Consider the following 17,543-nt stretch of genomic DNA (forward strand, 5'->3'; position numbering starts at 1 on the left):
TATGGCCATCATCATCTTGTGCCTTTGATCTCCATCTCCAAAACATCGTCATGATTTCCATCGTCACCGGCATGACACCATGATCTCCATCACCTTGATCTATATCAATGTGTCGTCACATGGTCGTCTCGCCAACTATTGCTCTTGCAACTATTGCTATCGCATAGCGAAAATTGTAAAACAATTATTTGGCGCTTGCATCTTATGCAATAAAGAGCCAACCATAAGGCTTCTGCCAGTTGCCGATAACTTCAACAGAACTTGATCATCTTATACAACAACTTATATCTCATCACGTCTTGACCATATCACATCACAACATGCCCTGCAAAAACAAGTTAGACATCCTCTACTTTGTTGTTCCAAGTTTTACGTGGCTGCTACAGGCTTAGCAAGAACCGTTCTTACCAATGCATCAAAACCACAACGATAGTTTGTCAAGTTGGTGCTGTTTTAACCTTCTCTAGGACCGGACGTAGCCACACTCGGTTCAACTAAAGTTGGTGAAACTGACACCCGCTAGTCACCTGTGTGCATAGCACAGCGGTAAAACCAGTCTCGCGTAAGCGTACGCGTAATGTTGGTCCGGGCCGCTTCATCCAACAATACCGCCGAACCAAAGTATGACATGCTGGTAAGCAGTATGACTTATATTGCCCACAACTCACTTGTGTTCTACTCGTGCACAACATCAAGGCATAAAACCAGGCTCGGATGCCACTGTTGGGGAACGTAGTAATTTCAAAATTTTCCTACGCACACGCAAGATCATGGTGATGCATAGCAACGAGAGAGGAGAGTGTTGTCCACGTACCCTCATAGACCGAAAGTGGAAGCGTTAGCACAACGCGGTTGATGTAGTCGTACGTCTTCACGGCCCGACCGATCAAGTACCGAAACTACGGCACCTCCAAATTCTAGCACATGTTCAGCTCGATGACGATCCCCGGACTCCGATCCAGCAGAATGTCGGGGAAGAGTTCCGTCAGCATGACGGCGTGGTGACGATCTTGATGTTCTACTGTCGCAGGGCTTCGCCTAAGCACCACTACAATATTATCGAGGACTATGGTGGAGGGGGGCACCGCACACTGCTAAGAGATCAATGATCAATTGTTGTGTCTATGGGGTGCCCCATGGCCCCGTATATAAAGGAGCAAGGGAGGGAGGCAGCCGGCCTAGGAGGAGGGCGCGCCAAGGGGGGAGTCCTACTCCCACCAGGAGTAGGACTCCTCCTTCCCTTGTTGGAGTAGGAGAGAAGGAAAGAGGGGGAGAGGAACAAGGAAAAGTGGGTTGCACCCCTTGTCCAATTCGGACCAGAGGGGGGGGCGCACGCCTCCTTCCTTTTGGCCTCTTTCCTCTATTCCCGTATGGCCCAATAAGGCCCATATACTCCCCGACGAATTCCCGTAACTCTCCGGTACTCCGAAAAATACCCGAATCACTCAGAACCTTTCCGATGTCCGAATATAGTCGTCCAATATATCGATCTTTATGTCTCGACCATTTCGAGACTCCTCGTCATGTCCCTGATCTCATCCGGGACTCCGAACTCCTTCGGTACATCAAAACTCATAAACTCATAATATAACTGTCATGGAAACCTTAAGCGTGCGGACCCTACGGGTTTGAGAACAATGTAGACATGACCGAGACACGTCTCTAGTCAATAACCAATAGCGGAACTTGGATGCTCATATTGTCTCCCACATATTCTACGAAGATCTTTATCGGTCAGACCGCATAACAACATACGTTGTTCCCTTTGTCATCGGTATGTTAATTGCCCGAGATTCGATCGTCGGTATCTCAATACCTAGTTCAATCACGTTACCGGCAAGTCTCTTTACTCGTTCCGTAATACATCATCCTGCAACTAACTCATTAGTTGCAATGCTTGCAAGGCTTAAGTGATGTGCATTACCGAGAGGGCCCAGAGATACCTCTCCGACAATCGGAGTGACAAATCCTAATCTCGAAATACGCCAACCCAACAAGTACCTTCGGAGACACTTGTAGAGCACCTTTATAATCACCCAGTTACGTTGTGACATTTGGTAGCACACAAAGTGTTCCTCCGGTAAACGGGAGTTGCATAATCTCATAGTCATAGGAACATGTATAAGTCATGAAGAAAGCAATAGCAACAAACTAAACGATCAAGTGCTATGCTAACGGAATGGGTCAAGTCAATCACATCATTCTCCTAATGATGTGATCCCGTTAATCAAATGACAACTCATGTCTATGGTTAGGAAACATAACCATCTTTGATCAACGAGCTAGTCAAGTAGAGGCATACTAGTGACACTCTGTTTGTCTATGTATTCACACATGTATTATGTTTCCGGTTAATACAATTCTAGCATGAATAATAAACATTTATCATGATATAAGGAAATAAATAATAACTTTATTATTGCCTCTAGATCATATTTCCTTCAGATACACTGCGAGGCTGGGGCTTGAGCTCCGCCCAAGATGCAGGCGATAGCGCGCGGCTCCTGGAGGCCCCTAGCCCCCTCGTCTTGAAGGTGGTTGTCATTCCTTCTGGGTGGTGGCGATAGTGGAGGAAGGCCAGCGTTTCCTTGAGGACGATCCTCACGAGGATGGTCCCTCCAGGCACCCTTGCGAGGCTGATCCTGCTAGCGGTCCTCACGAGGCCGGTCGCACCACTCCTGGCGCGGGCCACGGTCGTCCCAGCGTCCGCCACCACGTCCTCCTCCTCGGCCGTAGCCCCGGTCACTGCGCTCAGAGCATCGACCGAAGCGTCCTTCTCGAATGGCTCTGAGCTCTTGACAGTCGCTGGTGTTGTGGGTATGCAGGTTATGGAAGGCGCAAAACGGTCGGCTACTCTTGGATGACTCGGGCTGGTCTCTACCGCGCTTGGTGTCCGGTTCCGCCGCGAGCATGGCTGCTCCATTGCGCTTCACGTCCTTGTCCTTGGTTTTCTTCTCCTTCGGGTCCGCAGTCGGGAGCTCGAGGAGGGAGAGGCGCCCCTCCTCAGCTATGGCGCACTTGGTCGCCAGGTTGAACAACTCCAGAGATGTGCACAGCTCCTCGTGGATGGCGAGCTCCTCCTTCATCTTGATGTCACGGACGCCATCAGAGAACGCGGAGGTGATGCATTCGTTCGTCACCTTGGGGATCTTGAGACGAACACTGTTGAAGCACTGGATGTACTTCTGGAGCGTCTCTCCTGGTTGTTGCTTGACGCGACGCAGGTCACCCGCGGCCGGGGGACGGTCGCGAGTGCCCTGGAAGTTGGCGACGAAGCGGTCGCGCATCTCGTCCTAGGAGGAGATCGAGCCTGGAGGCAGGTTCAGGAGCCAGGAGCGGGCGCCATCCTTGAGGGCCATGGGAAACCAGTTCGCCATGAATTTCTCTTCGTTGTTGCCCGCCTCGATGCTCAGCTCGTAGAGCTGCAAGAACTCCATGGGGTCAGGGGTGCCGTCATAGCGAGGAGGCAGATCTGGCTTGAACTTGCCCGGCCAGGCGATGCTACGCAGCTCGGGAGTGAAGGCGCGACAGCCGGCCGTGGTCACCGGGGCCCGCCCTTGAGGCGGAACTTGGTCTTGGCGCCCGCGCGCCGCTACGGCAAGCGGCACGGGGCCTTGCCGCAGCAAACGATCCTGGTGCGGCAGTGCGAGGAGTGGTGGAGCATTCTCTTGCAGTCGAGGGACTTCTTGACAGCTTCTTTCTTCACGCACGGGCGTCGGACGTGGTGGGTCGCATCGTGGAGCCGCGCGCCTTGGCGCTAGGGCGCCGTCTTGGTGCAGAGGTGGTGGAGGTGCTTCGTGAGCTATGTCGCCTGTGGCTGGCAGAGGGCGAGGCAGAGAGAGACGGCGCAGGGGATGCCCCTGCGGCACGGACAAGCTCGACGATGCGGTCAAGCCAGTCCTCGTAGAGGTCATCGACTGGGCGGTAGCGCAGGAGCTCATGCGCCATGAGGAACGCGACCCGTGCGTCTGTGGAAATGCAACGAGCATGAGACGACGAACCAACGGGAGTCAGCGATGGAGTGGCGGTGCGGCCGTCCCGTCGCACCGAGGGGTGCAGTGACGATGCTTGCTGCTCGTTCCCCGCCGGGCCGGTGGCGGCGTTGGCGGCAGGCAAAGGAGAGCGACGGGGTGGCCTGCCAACAGGGGCTGTCTAAGCAACGCTGGTGGCGAGGGCAGCCCGACGCTCGGCGCGGGCGCGGCATGCGTCCGCCATGGAGACGATGCAGCGATGTGACATGGAGCGACAGAAGTGAAGCTTCGGCGCACCCCTACCTGGCGCGCCAAATGTCGGATCACGAGTTCCGGCAAAACCCTTAAGGTTTGAACACTAGGGTGCACGCGAAGATTTTCCCCCTATCGATCCACGTCCTAAATCAACTAAGATCTTACGAACTAACTCGACGAACTCGCAACACAAAGGACACAAGATTTATACTGGTTTGGGCCACCATTGTGGTGTAATAACCTACTCCAGTGTGGTGGTGGTGGATTGCCTCTCGGGCTAAGGATGAACAGTACAGGGGGAAGAACAGCCTCCTGAGGAGAGGTGTTCTTGTGCTTGGTGGATGTGATTGTGGGGATGAACTAGTTCTAGTCTCAGATGAGGTCGCCCTAGTCTCCGATGAGGTCGTCTCTAGTCTCAGATGAGGTCCTCTCTAGCTACGGTGGTGGCTAGTTCTATTTATAGAGGCCCTAGTCCTCTCCCCAAATATTGAGCGGGAATGGAGCCAACAACGGCCAATTTGAAAGGGGACAGCCAGTACAGCTTATCATGACAAAAGTGGTCTTCGCCTACAAAAGGATCTGGTGATGACGCCGCCTTGGGCCCCATGGTGACCTCTGTCTCGCCGTCTTCTAGTCTTGGTCTTGTTGCACTGATATGGAAACCTTTGCTTGACACCTCGGTACTCTGCGCCTGCACCTGCTTCCTTAGCACCAAAGAGGAAACAAGGACACTATGCGCGCTGGCGCCCGCCTGGCCTTGGTCGTCATGGCTCACATCACTAGAACCTCGCGAGGTTTGTCGTGCCTTGATCTCTCCGCCCCTCACGAGCCCGCCTGGTGAGGCCGCTCCTGAGGAGGTCTTGCGTCGTCTGCCTCGCGAGGCCTGGCCCCTCGCGGAGGTCTTGAATGCCTTGCTGATGAAGATGGGCCGTACAGGCCTGCTAGGAAAGCCACGCCGTGGGCCGCAGACAGGCAAGTCTGGGGACCCCCGTTCCCAGAATGCCGACAGCATCACCCTTTCCTCTTCAAGGGAAAACCAACGTATGCTCAAGAGGTAGCATGGGACGACAAAGATGACCCACTACGGCTCTTCACTTAGGCTTGCAAATGGGATGTGTTAAATGAGACGACGGATGATCCCTCACTCATGTACAAGCAGTACACGAGCGAGTTGGACATGATTACGGCTGATCAGGTGACTTGACATTACATCAGTCATTCTCATGCTTCTACCGTAACTCGACATCAATGTTGCCTTGTTGTATGCTATGTTGCAGGTGGAATGGGAGTCGTATGGCACCGGGGATAGATTTGGTAACCCTGGAGATTTCGTGCTGAATCTGATGTGCCTTAGGGATAGGGATCTTTGGCATATGCGGTGCCCACTCATGTGCAACTGGGCAGTTGAGCTTCACATGCCACATCACGTGTTCTGCCAGTTTGGTTTGTTCCAGCCTCACCCTCCGGAGTGGGAGGACATAGACAAGTTGCTACACAAGTAAGAGAGAATGATCCTTGTGCACTTAGCAGTTTCTCAGCGGTTTCGATGGTGCTAATATTCTATTTTATAACATACATGTTAGATGGGAGGAAGCAGCGCAAGATCAAGGATTGGTACAAGCCTCACAGGAAGTATGTCATATGGTTCACATTTAGTGTGGAGCAAGCTAGGGCTGGAAAAGGATCAAAGCTTCGTGAGCACTGCCTGATCGCGTTGAACAACTACCTCACATGGTTTCTTACAAGTATCTATGTGGAGATATGAAAACCGGTGTATAATGAAGAGATTTTGGAAGATCCCACCGTTTTTGATGAGCTAACCCAACACCGGTATAGCAAACTTGTCAGGGAAGGGACCAGAGTCCCTTCAGCTCCAGTGATGAACTTTGTGGTAAAGACTTCCCCTATGTGCTTTCCCGTTTGCCCTATTCACATCTTTGCTTGCCTAACACGTTTATGTCATTTCCGTTCATAGCGTACCCAGATCAAAAAAGCAACTGATGAGAGCCAGACTATTCTGGAGACAACCCTGGTTGGAAAAAGCGATGGGGAAGGTGCACTTCGAGCATTCATTAAGGTACACATTGTTGGGAAACGTTGCATGGAAAATAAAAAAATCTATGCACACGCAATGATCTATCCATGGAGATTCATAGCAACGAGGGGGAGAGTATGTCTATGTACCCTCGTAGACTGGAAGAGGGAGTGTTTGACAACGCAGTTGATGTAGTCAAACTTCTTCTAGCTCCGACCGATCAAGTACCGAACGTACGACACCTCCGAATTCCGCACACGTTCAGCTCGGTGATGTCCCTTGCCTTCTTGATACAGCAAGGTGTGGAGGTAGTAGATGAGTTCCGTCAGCACAGCGGCATGGTGACGGTGATGGTGAAGTGATTCTCGCAGGGCTTCGCCTAAACACCACGAAAAATATGACCGGGGGTGTAAACTGTGGAGGGGGGCACCGCACGACTAACAATTGATGTTGTGTGTTCTAGGCGGCCCCCTCCCCGCATATATATAGGTGAGAGGGGAGGAGAGGCAGCCAGGGGGCACCCCAAGTAGGATCCGAATCCTACTTGGGGTTTCCCCAAGTGGCGCCCCCTTATTTCACTGGAGAAGAAAGGGAAGGGGAAAGAGAGAAAGGAAGGGGGCCGAACCCCCCTTTTTGCTTCTCCAATTCGGTCACATGCCATACGGGGGCGCGCCACCCCTTGTGGGCTAGTGTGCTCCCCTCTAATGGCCCATATGGCCCATATATTCCCCGGAGGGTTCCGGTAACCCCTCCGGTACTCTGATTAATACCTGATACACTCGAAACACTTCCGGTGTCCTAATTGAACCACACTTTAACTAAGCACCACATTGCACAATATAACATACTCCTAATAGAAGATCAGACAGTTAACCAAACCAAGCATGCTTAACAACATGGAAATATAGCAATTGTATTTGTTTCTCATGTATTTAGTACAACCAAATTAGATGTATTTCTCACATGGTATACAATAAAAGAATGCACCCACAACAATTGAGCATCGCATTGCAGAATCGAACCAAACAGCCAACCGCGTCGCGTCGTCAGCGCGGGAGGTGTCGGCGGTGGCCTCGATGGCGAGGTGCTCCTCCAAGATCTGGGGGTCGAGACGAATGGCAGCCATCGCGACCTCATCCGCGCATGCGGCCGCAATTTGCTTCTCCGCTGCCAAATGGTCCTTGGGATCCTGGCTATACTACGCGCACCATGGCTTAGGGTGGCGCTTATTTGGTGGAGGGGTCGGTGATTTGGGTGGAAGGTGTCGCGCCGGCGGTCGGGGCATGTGGGATGTGGAAGGAGAAGGAGGATGAGGGTTGGGTGTAGATTACCTGCCTGGATAGGCGAGGCCGAGCAGCGTGGAGGAGGGTCGCCGGCGAGGAGGCGGAGTGAAGGTTTCAACTTGGAAAGGAAGGCGGAAATAGGGGAAATGTGGCTTTTGGTAAGGGGAGGGGGCGGGGAGGTAGATATTTCCGCGAAAGCCGAAAATTTGGAATCGCTTCAGCGAAAAAACTGGCGTGCAAGGTGTCATCAGACGCAGTCCCTTATTCAGAACCGTGTACGATATGTGAACATCACAAACGATTTACATAGACGAAAATTATGCACCTTCTCGCGTAAGCCATGGGCGTATTATACACCGACGGTGCTCCAAGATATTTTGTGCTGCATCTCACACGGTTGGTGGTAATAAACTGTGTGCGATCTACTTGATTTATCGTCTTGATTTGAATTACGTAATGGGGTCACAGCTACAAAGGATGGTGTTTGAATTGCTAGAACTTTTATCTGCAGTGAACATGCAACTATAGGTGTGTCATCAAAAAATGGAATTATTTAGGGCTCGTTTGGACATTTTTATACATTAACTTGGTTTTGTCGGCATTTCAGGTGCATAATTCTAATTTTAACTACATGCACATGCCCCAGTGCATATAAACGGGTTGAAAAAACAGATATGTGTCCTTGGTTGCATGCTTAGGTCCCATGCAAGAAATGGGAATGAATGTCACACACCCTGCCACCGTCACTCGGCCGCAAACATTGAGTTACCTGGTTTTTAAATTCTAATAAATCCAAAACTCGTTTGAAATTCATGAAACTTGGCATGCTATCATGGAGCGGCATCAACATGCCGTGGTAAAAAATTTGTCCCAGGTTTGGGTATAAGCTTCTCACAAACCAGAGCTTCTCACAACAAGCATGATGGTTTCAATAAGGAATGTGCCACCTTTGGGGACGAAATGACATCCGTTGCTTCTTATTGCTTTCAAAAAAATTCAATTGTCAACATAGAACAACAGGAGAGTTGTGTTCAATTTTGGAATTTTTCGGGGTTCATTTGGTCATTTTGATACATTAACTGGATTTTCTAGGCATTTATGTGCATAATTCAAATTTGAACTACATGCACATTCTCCAGTGCATATAAACTGGTTGAAAAATCAAATATATGTCCTTGGTTGCATGCTTAGGTCCCATGCAAGAAATGGGAATGAATTTCAAACACCCTGCCACCATCACTCGGCCGCAAACATTGAGATACCTGATTTTTAAATTCTAGTAAATCCAAAACTCGTCTGAAATTCATGAAACTTGCATGCTATCATGGAGCGGCATCAACATGTCGTGGTAAAAAAATTGTCCCATTTGGGGCAGGTTTGGGTATAAGCTTCCCACAAACCAGAGCTTCTCACAACAAGCGTGATGGTTTCGGTAGGGACGTGCCACCTTTGCGGACAAAACGATATCCGTTGCCTCTTATTGATTTCAAAAAAATTCGAGTGTCAACATAGAACAACAGGGGTGTTGTGTTTAATTTTGGAATTTTGCGGGGTTCGTTTGGACATTTTTATACATTAACTGGGTTTCCCAGGCATTTTATGCGCATAATTCAAATTTGAACTACATGCACATTCTTCAGTGCATATAAACTGGTTAAAAATCAAATCTGTGTCCTTGGTTGCATGCTTAGGTCCCATGCAATAAATGGGAATGAATTTCAAACACACTGCCACCGTCACTCGGCTGCAAACATTGAGATACCTGGTTTTTAAATTCTAGTAAATCTAAAACTCGTCTGAAATTCATGAAACTTGACATGCTATCATGGAGCGACATCAACATGTTGTGGTAAAAATTTTGTCCAATTTTGGGCAGGTTTGGGTATAAGCTTCTCACAAACCAGAGCTTCTCATAACAAGTGTGATGATTTCGGTAGGGAACATGCCACCTTTGGGGATGAAACGATATCCATTGCCTCTTATTGCTTTCAAAAAATTTCGAGTGTCAACATAGAACAACAGGAGTGTTGTGTTTAATTTTGAAATTTTTCGAGGTTCGTTTTGACATTTTTATACATTAACTAGGTTTCCCAGACATTTCATGCGCATAATTCAAATTTAAACTACATGCACATTCTCCAGTGCATATAAACTGGTTGAAAAATCAAATATGTGTCCTTGGTTGCATGCTTAGGTCCCATGCAAGAAATGGGAATGAATTTCAAACACCCTGCCACCGTCACTCGGCCGCAAACATTGAGATACCTATTTTTAAATTCTAGTAAATACAAAACTCGTCTGAAATTCATGAAACTTGGCATGCTATCATGGAGCGGCATCAACATGCCGTGGTAAAAAATTTGTCCTATTTGGGGCAGGTTTGGGTATAAGCTTCTCACAAACCTTGGCTTCTCACAACAAGCGTGATGGTTTCGGTAGGGAACATGTCACCTTTGGGGACGAAACGATATCCGTTGCCTCTTATTGGTTTAAAAAAATTTCTAGTGTCAACATAGAACAACATGAGTGTTGTGTTTACTTTTGGAATTTTTCGGGGTTTGTTTGGACATTTTTATACATTAACTGGGTTTTCTAGGCATTACATGTGTATAATTCAAATTTGAACTACATGCACAAGCTCCAGTGCATATAAATTGGTTGAAAAATCAAATATGTGTCCTTCGGGGCATGCTTAGATCCCATGCAAGAAATGGGAATGAATTTCAAACACCGGGGCACTGTTGATTGCCGCCAAAACATTGAGATACATGGTTTTTAAATTGTAGTAAATCCAAAACTCGTCTAAAATTCATGAAACTTGGCATGCTATCATGCAGTAGCATCAACATGTCGTGGTAAAATTTGTGTCCCATTTAGGGCAGGTTTGGGTATAAGCTTCTCACAAACCTTAGCTTCTCACAACAAGCGTGATGGTTTCGGTAGGGAACGTGCCACCTTTGGGGACGAAACGGTATCCGTTGCCTCTTATTGCTTTCAAAAAATTTCTAATGTCAATAAAGAACAACAGGAGTGTTGTGTTTACTTTTGGAATTTTTCAGGGTTTGTTTGGATATTTTTATACATTAACTGGGTTTTCTAGGCATTTCATGTGCAGAATTCAAATTTGAACTACATGCACAAGCTCCAGTACATATAAATTGGTTGAAAAAAATTGTGTCCTTCGGGGCATGCTTAGGTCCCATGCAAGAAATGGGAATGAATTTCAAACACCGGAGCACTGTTGATTGCCTGCATAACGTTGAGATACTTTGTTTTTAGATTCTAGTAAATCAAAAACTCGTCTGAAATTCATGAACTTGGTATGCTATCATGGAATGGCACCCGACATGTTGTGATTTTTTTTTGTCCATTTTGAGAGAAGGCGCACTCGAATAACAGCCAACAAAGGTATTCTGAAACAAATAACTGCCACTATAACATCTCAAACATTTTGTATAATTTAAATTGTGTGCGTTCTATTAACCTTTCATGTGATGACACGCCTCACTCTTTTAATGGCTAGGAGGTGTCGTGCGGATAGGTGCTTGAGTGCTTGACTAAAAGGAAGGCGTGCGAGCTGTACTCCAATGCGGAGGCTCACCGGGAAGCATGCGAGCTGTACGCCATGCAGGCTCACCAGGAAGCGAGCCCTTTGACTTCCATGACCGCCTGCCTTGCTCGCATCCTCTACATTAATGGCGCCCAAGCCGCAGTTTAATACAGTTTTTAAATATAAAACACTCATCGCAAACGTTTTAGTTAGAACACTCGTATGCAAAACCGACAATTTCCCCAGGAAGCCAAGGGAAAATGTGCCTAGCAAGATTTGTGCGGCTCTTGATCACAAACGTTTTAGTTAGAAGACATGTATGCAAACCGACAACTTCCACAGGAAGCCAAGAGAAAATGTGCCGAGCAGGATTTCTGCAGCTCTTGATCGCAAACATTTTAGATAGAACACCCGTATGCAAAGTGAGAGCTATGGTCTTCCCCCTGAAGTCGAGGGAAAATCTGCAGCGCGGGTTTTGTGCATCCCTTCAACGCAAACGGTTGTTTTGGATGACCCATGTGCAACCACGTACAAACAATCTGGTAAGATTTGCATCTGTCATATTGGGTATGTTGCCATTTGTCAAACTAGAAAGATTTACATTTGTTGATCTAGTAACGTTGCCATTTGTCAATCCTTGTAACACTGCGATTTGTCAAAATATGCAGCTAGAAATCACTAGCACTATCTAATTTTTGCAACTAAAATTCAGTAATTGAGCATAGATTTCATTCATAGATTAAGCAGTCATTCTTAATTTATACAAACAGTTCAACTCGACAGCTGAACCAACCAAACTTTTCCCCAATTGTTGCCAACCACGTACTGACATAGCTAGTTCAACTATATATACTAGCTAATTTTAAGTACATTGTACAGTTCGACCACACATCTATAGTCAGATGAACTGAACAAAATAGCCCCTAAATAATACTACTACCACGGAGGGGCTTTGTGCTACTTCCGGCAGCCTCTCCTCTGCCGAGCGTGCTTAGTAAAAGGCAGAGGAGGAGGAGGAGGAGCCTACCGACGAGCTGGAGAAATGCAATATGGTGCCTGCCGCTGCTACATGTTCAGCGATGCTTGCCAGCTCGAACGCCCACTGCCGCTCCAGACGACCCTCTCGAAGCGGCCGGACTACTTGTAGATCTCCTGATTCCTTGCCTCTGCGACGGTGTGTGTTGCGGCCACGGATGCAGTAAGGCTCTTTGCATGCTTGACAAGGCGCTCCTCCTCCCGTAGGAACGCAATGTAGCGCGCAAGGTCGCTGACGCACGTGCGGGCTTCCACCTCTGCCTCCTTCCTTCGGGCGGCAGTGGCGGAGTGGGTGATGATCCCAGCGGTCGACGGTGGGCTGGCGGCCACGACCACCACCTCCTGCCTTCGGGTCACGGTAGCAGAGCGGGTAATGGCCACGGTGGCCGGTAGTGGGGTGGCGGCCACGATGGCCACCTCCCGCCTTCGGGCCACGGTGGTGGAGCGGAAGATGGCCCTGGCTTTCGACGGTGATGCGGCGGCAACGGCGGCCGGCAATAGCTGCCGATGGGCAGCGGTGGTGGAGCGTGTGGTGGGTGTTCCGCGCACCCCCAATAGGGACGCCACGCGCACTACACTATGCCTGGGACTGCCCCGCTGCCGCGGTGTAGCCTCCCAGCTGGAGTTGTCCTTTGATGACAGCCGAGTGGCTAAGCGACAATGACGGACTGGTGCCATTGGCGATTGTGGGAGAAGCACACAAGATAAGCTACAGGGAGGGAGGGGAAATGCGACGCAGGACTCGTCGGCCGGCCGTGAGGGTTTTTATAGCAGGGTGGTAAGCATTGGGATTTTGGGGGATTTCACTAAGTCGCGCGGGAAGCTTGTGCAGGAACCTGTGAGGTTGCGCAGGAATGGGCTCGCCAACGATTCATTGGCACCACCGTTGAGGCGACCGCGGAGTGCTCTACTCGCATCCCTCCGTGCGCGCTCTGCCAGCGGTTGGACGTGCGCACGATCACGTCGGGGGCTCTATATGCATGTGATTGAGCTGCGCGCGTTGCCACGCGATGCAGTTACGTGCGGCATGATGGAGTTACGCGCTGCAAATTAAAACTCCCATCAGGGCTTGCCGATATTCCTGGCCGTCCGGCTTCCCCTTTAATTCCCACGGCCATTATAACCTTAGTCTCTTCAACCTTTTGATCGCGCCCCACAACAGAACAAGCACACCCACGACAACGCATAGAGAGGGGATGTCCAGTGGCGCTCCAATGGAGTTCAGAGAGCATAGAGTGGAGACCCACGCAAGGGAGACGGATCTCTCGGTGGTGTACACCATCGACCCGGCCATGGTGGATGACTACATCAACAACGTTGAGCAGTTGCTTGCTCGAGACAAGTATAAGGTGGTCAGCATCGACCTCCAGTACACCACCGATCGTCCAGGCATAGATTAGAAGGTTGCCACCGCCCAGTTGTGCGTGGGCCATCATGTCCTCATCTACCACTACCGCATGGCCACAGAGCCTTGCGACCGTTTCAACAGGTTTGTCAACAGCACCGACTACAAGTTCGCCACGGTGGAAACCACCGGTGATGTAAACACGCTCAGTGTTACGGGCTTGGCCTGCAAGAACCTTGTCAAAATCCGTCACCACTACAGGGGCTAGGGCAGCACAAAGAAGGACTCCCTGGTCGAACTCGCCTCGGCCATCATCGACCCTACTACGAAAAGATGAAGCAGGATTCCCAGAGAACAAGTCCCCTATCCTGGCACAGGGCCTGGATGTGACAACTGGATGAACCTCACCTCAGGTTCCTGGCCAAGAGCATGTACACATGCTACAAGATGCACAGGCAGATCGTTGACATGAGGAAGTGCCTCATTACCCAAACCGACAAGCCCGGATCGAGCCACAAGCAGAGCAAGCATCACAAGAAGTAGCTGATGATCATATGATCATTTATGCTAGTTAATCATGCATTTAATATATAGTTTACTTTATTGGTGTGTGGAAATGGCATGTGTGTAGTAGCCACCTATGTAATTATGCATGTAATAGTTTACTTTGGTGTGTGCAAATGCCATGGTTGTAGTAGCCACCTATGTAAGCGGATGTTTAATTCGGTTATGCAAGCATGTCCTTGTGTGTGTGTGTGTGTTGTTGTTGTTGTTGTTCTGTATGCAATCCCATCGCACAACACACACGTCTTATTAGCAGCAACCGTCTGTGTTATTATCGTTCTTCACACACATTTTCTATTACAGACATGTTTGTCGCGTATCACACACGCACATCTTGTTAAGTTGAACCGTTTCTGTTCTCATGTCTCAACGCAAACAGTTCATCCGAGTGAACCGCATGCCGTATATCGCATACACCTTCATCTGGCTGACCATTTCTTTTGTGTTGCCTAATCACAAACAGTTCATCCGAGTGAACTGTATGCTGTATATCGCACACACCTCCATCTGGTTGCCCGTTTCTTTTATTCCTCATCGCAAATAGTTAATTGAACTGAACCGTATGCCCTACATCGCACACGCAACTAAAATCTAAACTGTGTTTGATGGCTTTGCCATCGCAAATGTTTTGCACCTTTTTTATGTGTTTTTACACCACCGTTTGCGATTACGGCATCGCACACAGTTTTGTCGAAGGGTCTCTGATCGTAGCGTCGCGTTAGCAGCATCCTGCAGTAGTGTTTGCATGATCATATAGCTCAGCCTGTGCATTCGGTTTTTTCGGTTTCATTCGGTTCGATTTATACGGTTTTCGGTTTATACGGTTTTTATACTTCGGATTATACGGTTTTATACATAGATACGGTTCGGTTTCGGTAATAACCATTTTCTTTTGGTTTGGTTTCAGTAATAACCAAAATAACCAAAGTTGACGCGAATTTTTAATCAACACATGGTTTGGCCACATGGAAAAACAAATTTAGTACTTGTCCAATACAACTACAACCTGGTTACCTACTTGAAGAAATTCTGAAACATGTAAGAATTTATGTTCTAGTACAACAATCTAGTAGAAGACTACGATTACAACTACAAGCACTAATTTAGTACATGTCCATTGAAACCACACGAAGAAATTTTGGAACAAAAACTTGTCCAGTACAAGCACAAGCACAACTAAACATGCCCAGTACAAGGCTACAAGCAAAGTTTTGGAACATAGAGATGGGGATTGCTAGTAATAGTATATCACGAGCCATTTTTGAAAGGCCCAGTACATGCCCAGTACATCAAGATAACAAACTTCAGTACAAAATGCAAATTCTGGAACAACCAAAGTTCAGCTCCAGCTCGAGATAACAAACTTCAGTACAGTACATGTGCAACACACGACAAAGAAACAAAAGGTGCAGATCGAGATAAAATGGCATTTGTTTCATCACTTCAGGGCTTCAGGCAGCAATTTTCCACTCCAGCTCCATGCATGAAGATCAATCAATCGATATTGTCACATTATCATTTAAATGAATGGCACCCACTTCTACAAAAACAACAGAAATATTGCATGATCAATTAAATAGCATTAATGTTGCATGATCATTGAAGTAACTGAAATACACATTCATTTAAATACCTTCCTCCAACCTGGTCAACTCAGCAAGATCAGCTTCAACATTGATACACTTAGAACGCAACCAATCTTGTGTGCATATCAACGACTGCAGTGTCGCTGGTGTTAAAGAGCTTCTGAAGTCATCGAGAATACGACCACTGGTGCTGAAAGCTGATTCAGAAGCAACCGTAGAGATGGGGATTGCTAGTATATCACGAGCCATTTTTGAACGGATGGGAAAGCGAGGAGCATTGCACTTCCACCATTCAAGAAGGTCAAATTCAGCAGTCAACTCTTCTGTGTCCTTAGCTAGGTACTTGTCTAATTTAGTTCTGGTATTTGTGCTAGTGCTGCCCTCTCCGCAAACTCTCATTCTTTTCTGGTTGTATCGTGACCTCACTAGAGAATTTTCAGAAGCATTTGCACTAGGACGAGCTTGTGATGCTAATTCCCTAGGACGGCTAGGAGTACTGGTTCCATATAATTCTCTATATTCTCCAAAAAGAGAGACAAATTCATTGTGGGAAGATGTCAAGATTCTATTACCTATTATACTTCCATAGGTGTCTTCAATCATGTCTTTAAAGAAATGAGATTCCTTGGTCCTTGCATAAAGAAGTAAGACAAGACAAGACAAGTTAGAAGGGCATTAAGAACAATAGCTATATATATTTGACAAATGAACAACAACCAATCAACCATATACCTTGGATCAAGGATGGCAGCAATGAATATATACTTGTTCATTTTTTCAGGATCACCCCAGTACTTTTCATACTTGGTTTTTATCTTGGTAGCCATGCATTTAAATATTTCATCATCACCACAAATCACATGATCACTCCATTCACCCAACATAAAATGTACATCAGCAATATCTTCCAAGAAGGTGTTGGCTGTAACGTACTTAGTTCCAGAAACCTTATTAGTGAGGAGATAGAAGTGTTGGAGGAATTGTTTGAACTCACGGGCATACACCCAATCACTTTGAGTTGGAGGACCCCGCTGATCAGGAGTATCAGGCTTAGGTTCTGGACCAGTTTTTTCTAACCCAGTCTTGTAGTTGGGATCCTGAAGTGCATATTGCTCAAATGCCCTCTAAAATTTCTCAACAGTCTCTAGCATTATTGAAAGTGCAACTATCCCTAGGTGGTTTTGGTAATTCATAACAACATATAGCTCATTGAGCTAATGCTATTCCAAGATGATTATTTCAGGAAAGCTCAATGATTGGCATGGCATGGATGTGAAAGTGGAACCCTCAAAATGCTAAGGACAAAGGATTGGCTCAAGCTCAAAAGCTCAAGACTCTTCATTTTATATTTTAGTGATCCAAGATCACATTGAGTCTTTAGGAAAAGCCAATACTATTAAGGAGGGATGAGGTGTTGCTTAATGAGCCTCTTGCTTCATGTGCTTAATGATATGCTCCAAAATCCTCAACTACTTTCCCATGTCCACATATGACCTAAACCCTAAGCCAAACTCGGTCCTACCGATTCTTCCTATCCGGCGCCACCGAGCTTCACTTGTCATTAGCCACTGCCAAACCCTAGCAATTCGGTCCTACCGATAAGGATCTCGGTCTCACCGAGATGGGGTTGCAAACTCTCTGTTTCCCTTTTGTAACTTTTCGGTCTTACCGAAAGAGCGAATCGGTCCCACCGAGATTGCAATGTAAACTCAGTGTTTCCCCTTTGTAACTTTTTGGTCTCACCGAGTTTCACTCGGTCTCACCGAAAGAGCAAATCGGTCCCACCGAGTTTGCCTGACCAACTCTCTGGTTAGCTAATTACCAAATTCGGTCTCCCCGAGTTTGTGTAATCGGTCTCACCGAGATTACGTTATGCCCAAACCCTAACCATATCGGTCCTACCGAGTTGCATGTCAGTC

The 17,543-nt window shown here is 47.7% G+C and overlaps 1 protein-coding gene across 1 annotated transcript; it reads right to left on the reverse strand.

Annotated features, from left to right (window-relative positions):
- Positions 1–15,528: 15,528 nt before the first annotated feature.
- LOC147984247 (zinc finger BED domain-containing protein RICESLEEPER 4-like) lies at positions 15,529–16,451 on the reverse strand. Its single transcript, XM_087539719.1, has 4 exons — positions 16,357–16,451; positions 16,197–16,255; positions 15,672–15,884; positions 15,529–15,578 (listed from the first exon to the last, which is right to left on the reverse strand). Exons 1-4 carry the CDS (start codon positions 16,449–16,451, stop codon positions 15,529–15,531), a joined length of 417 nt encoding a protein of 138 aa, XP_087395845.1.
- Positions 16,452–17,543: the final 1,092 nt, after the last annotated feature.

This window comes from Triticum urartu, chromosome 2A (assembly GCF_056163025.1).
Source record: "Triticum urartu cultivar PI428250 chromosome 2A, HENAU_Tu73, whole genome shotgun sequence".
In the NCBI taxonomy this organism is placed as follows: Eukaryota; Viridiplantae; Streptophyta; class Magnoliopsida; order Poales; family Poaceae; genus Triticum; species Triticum urartu.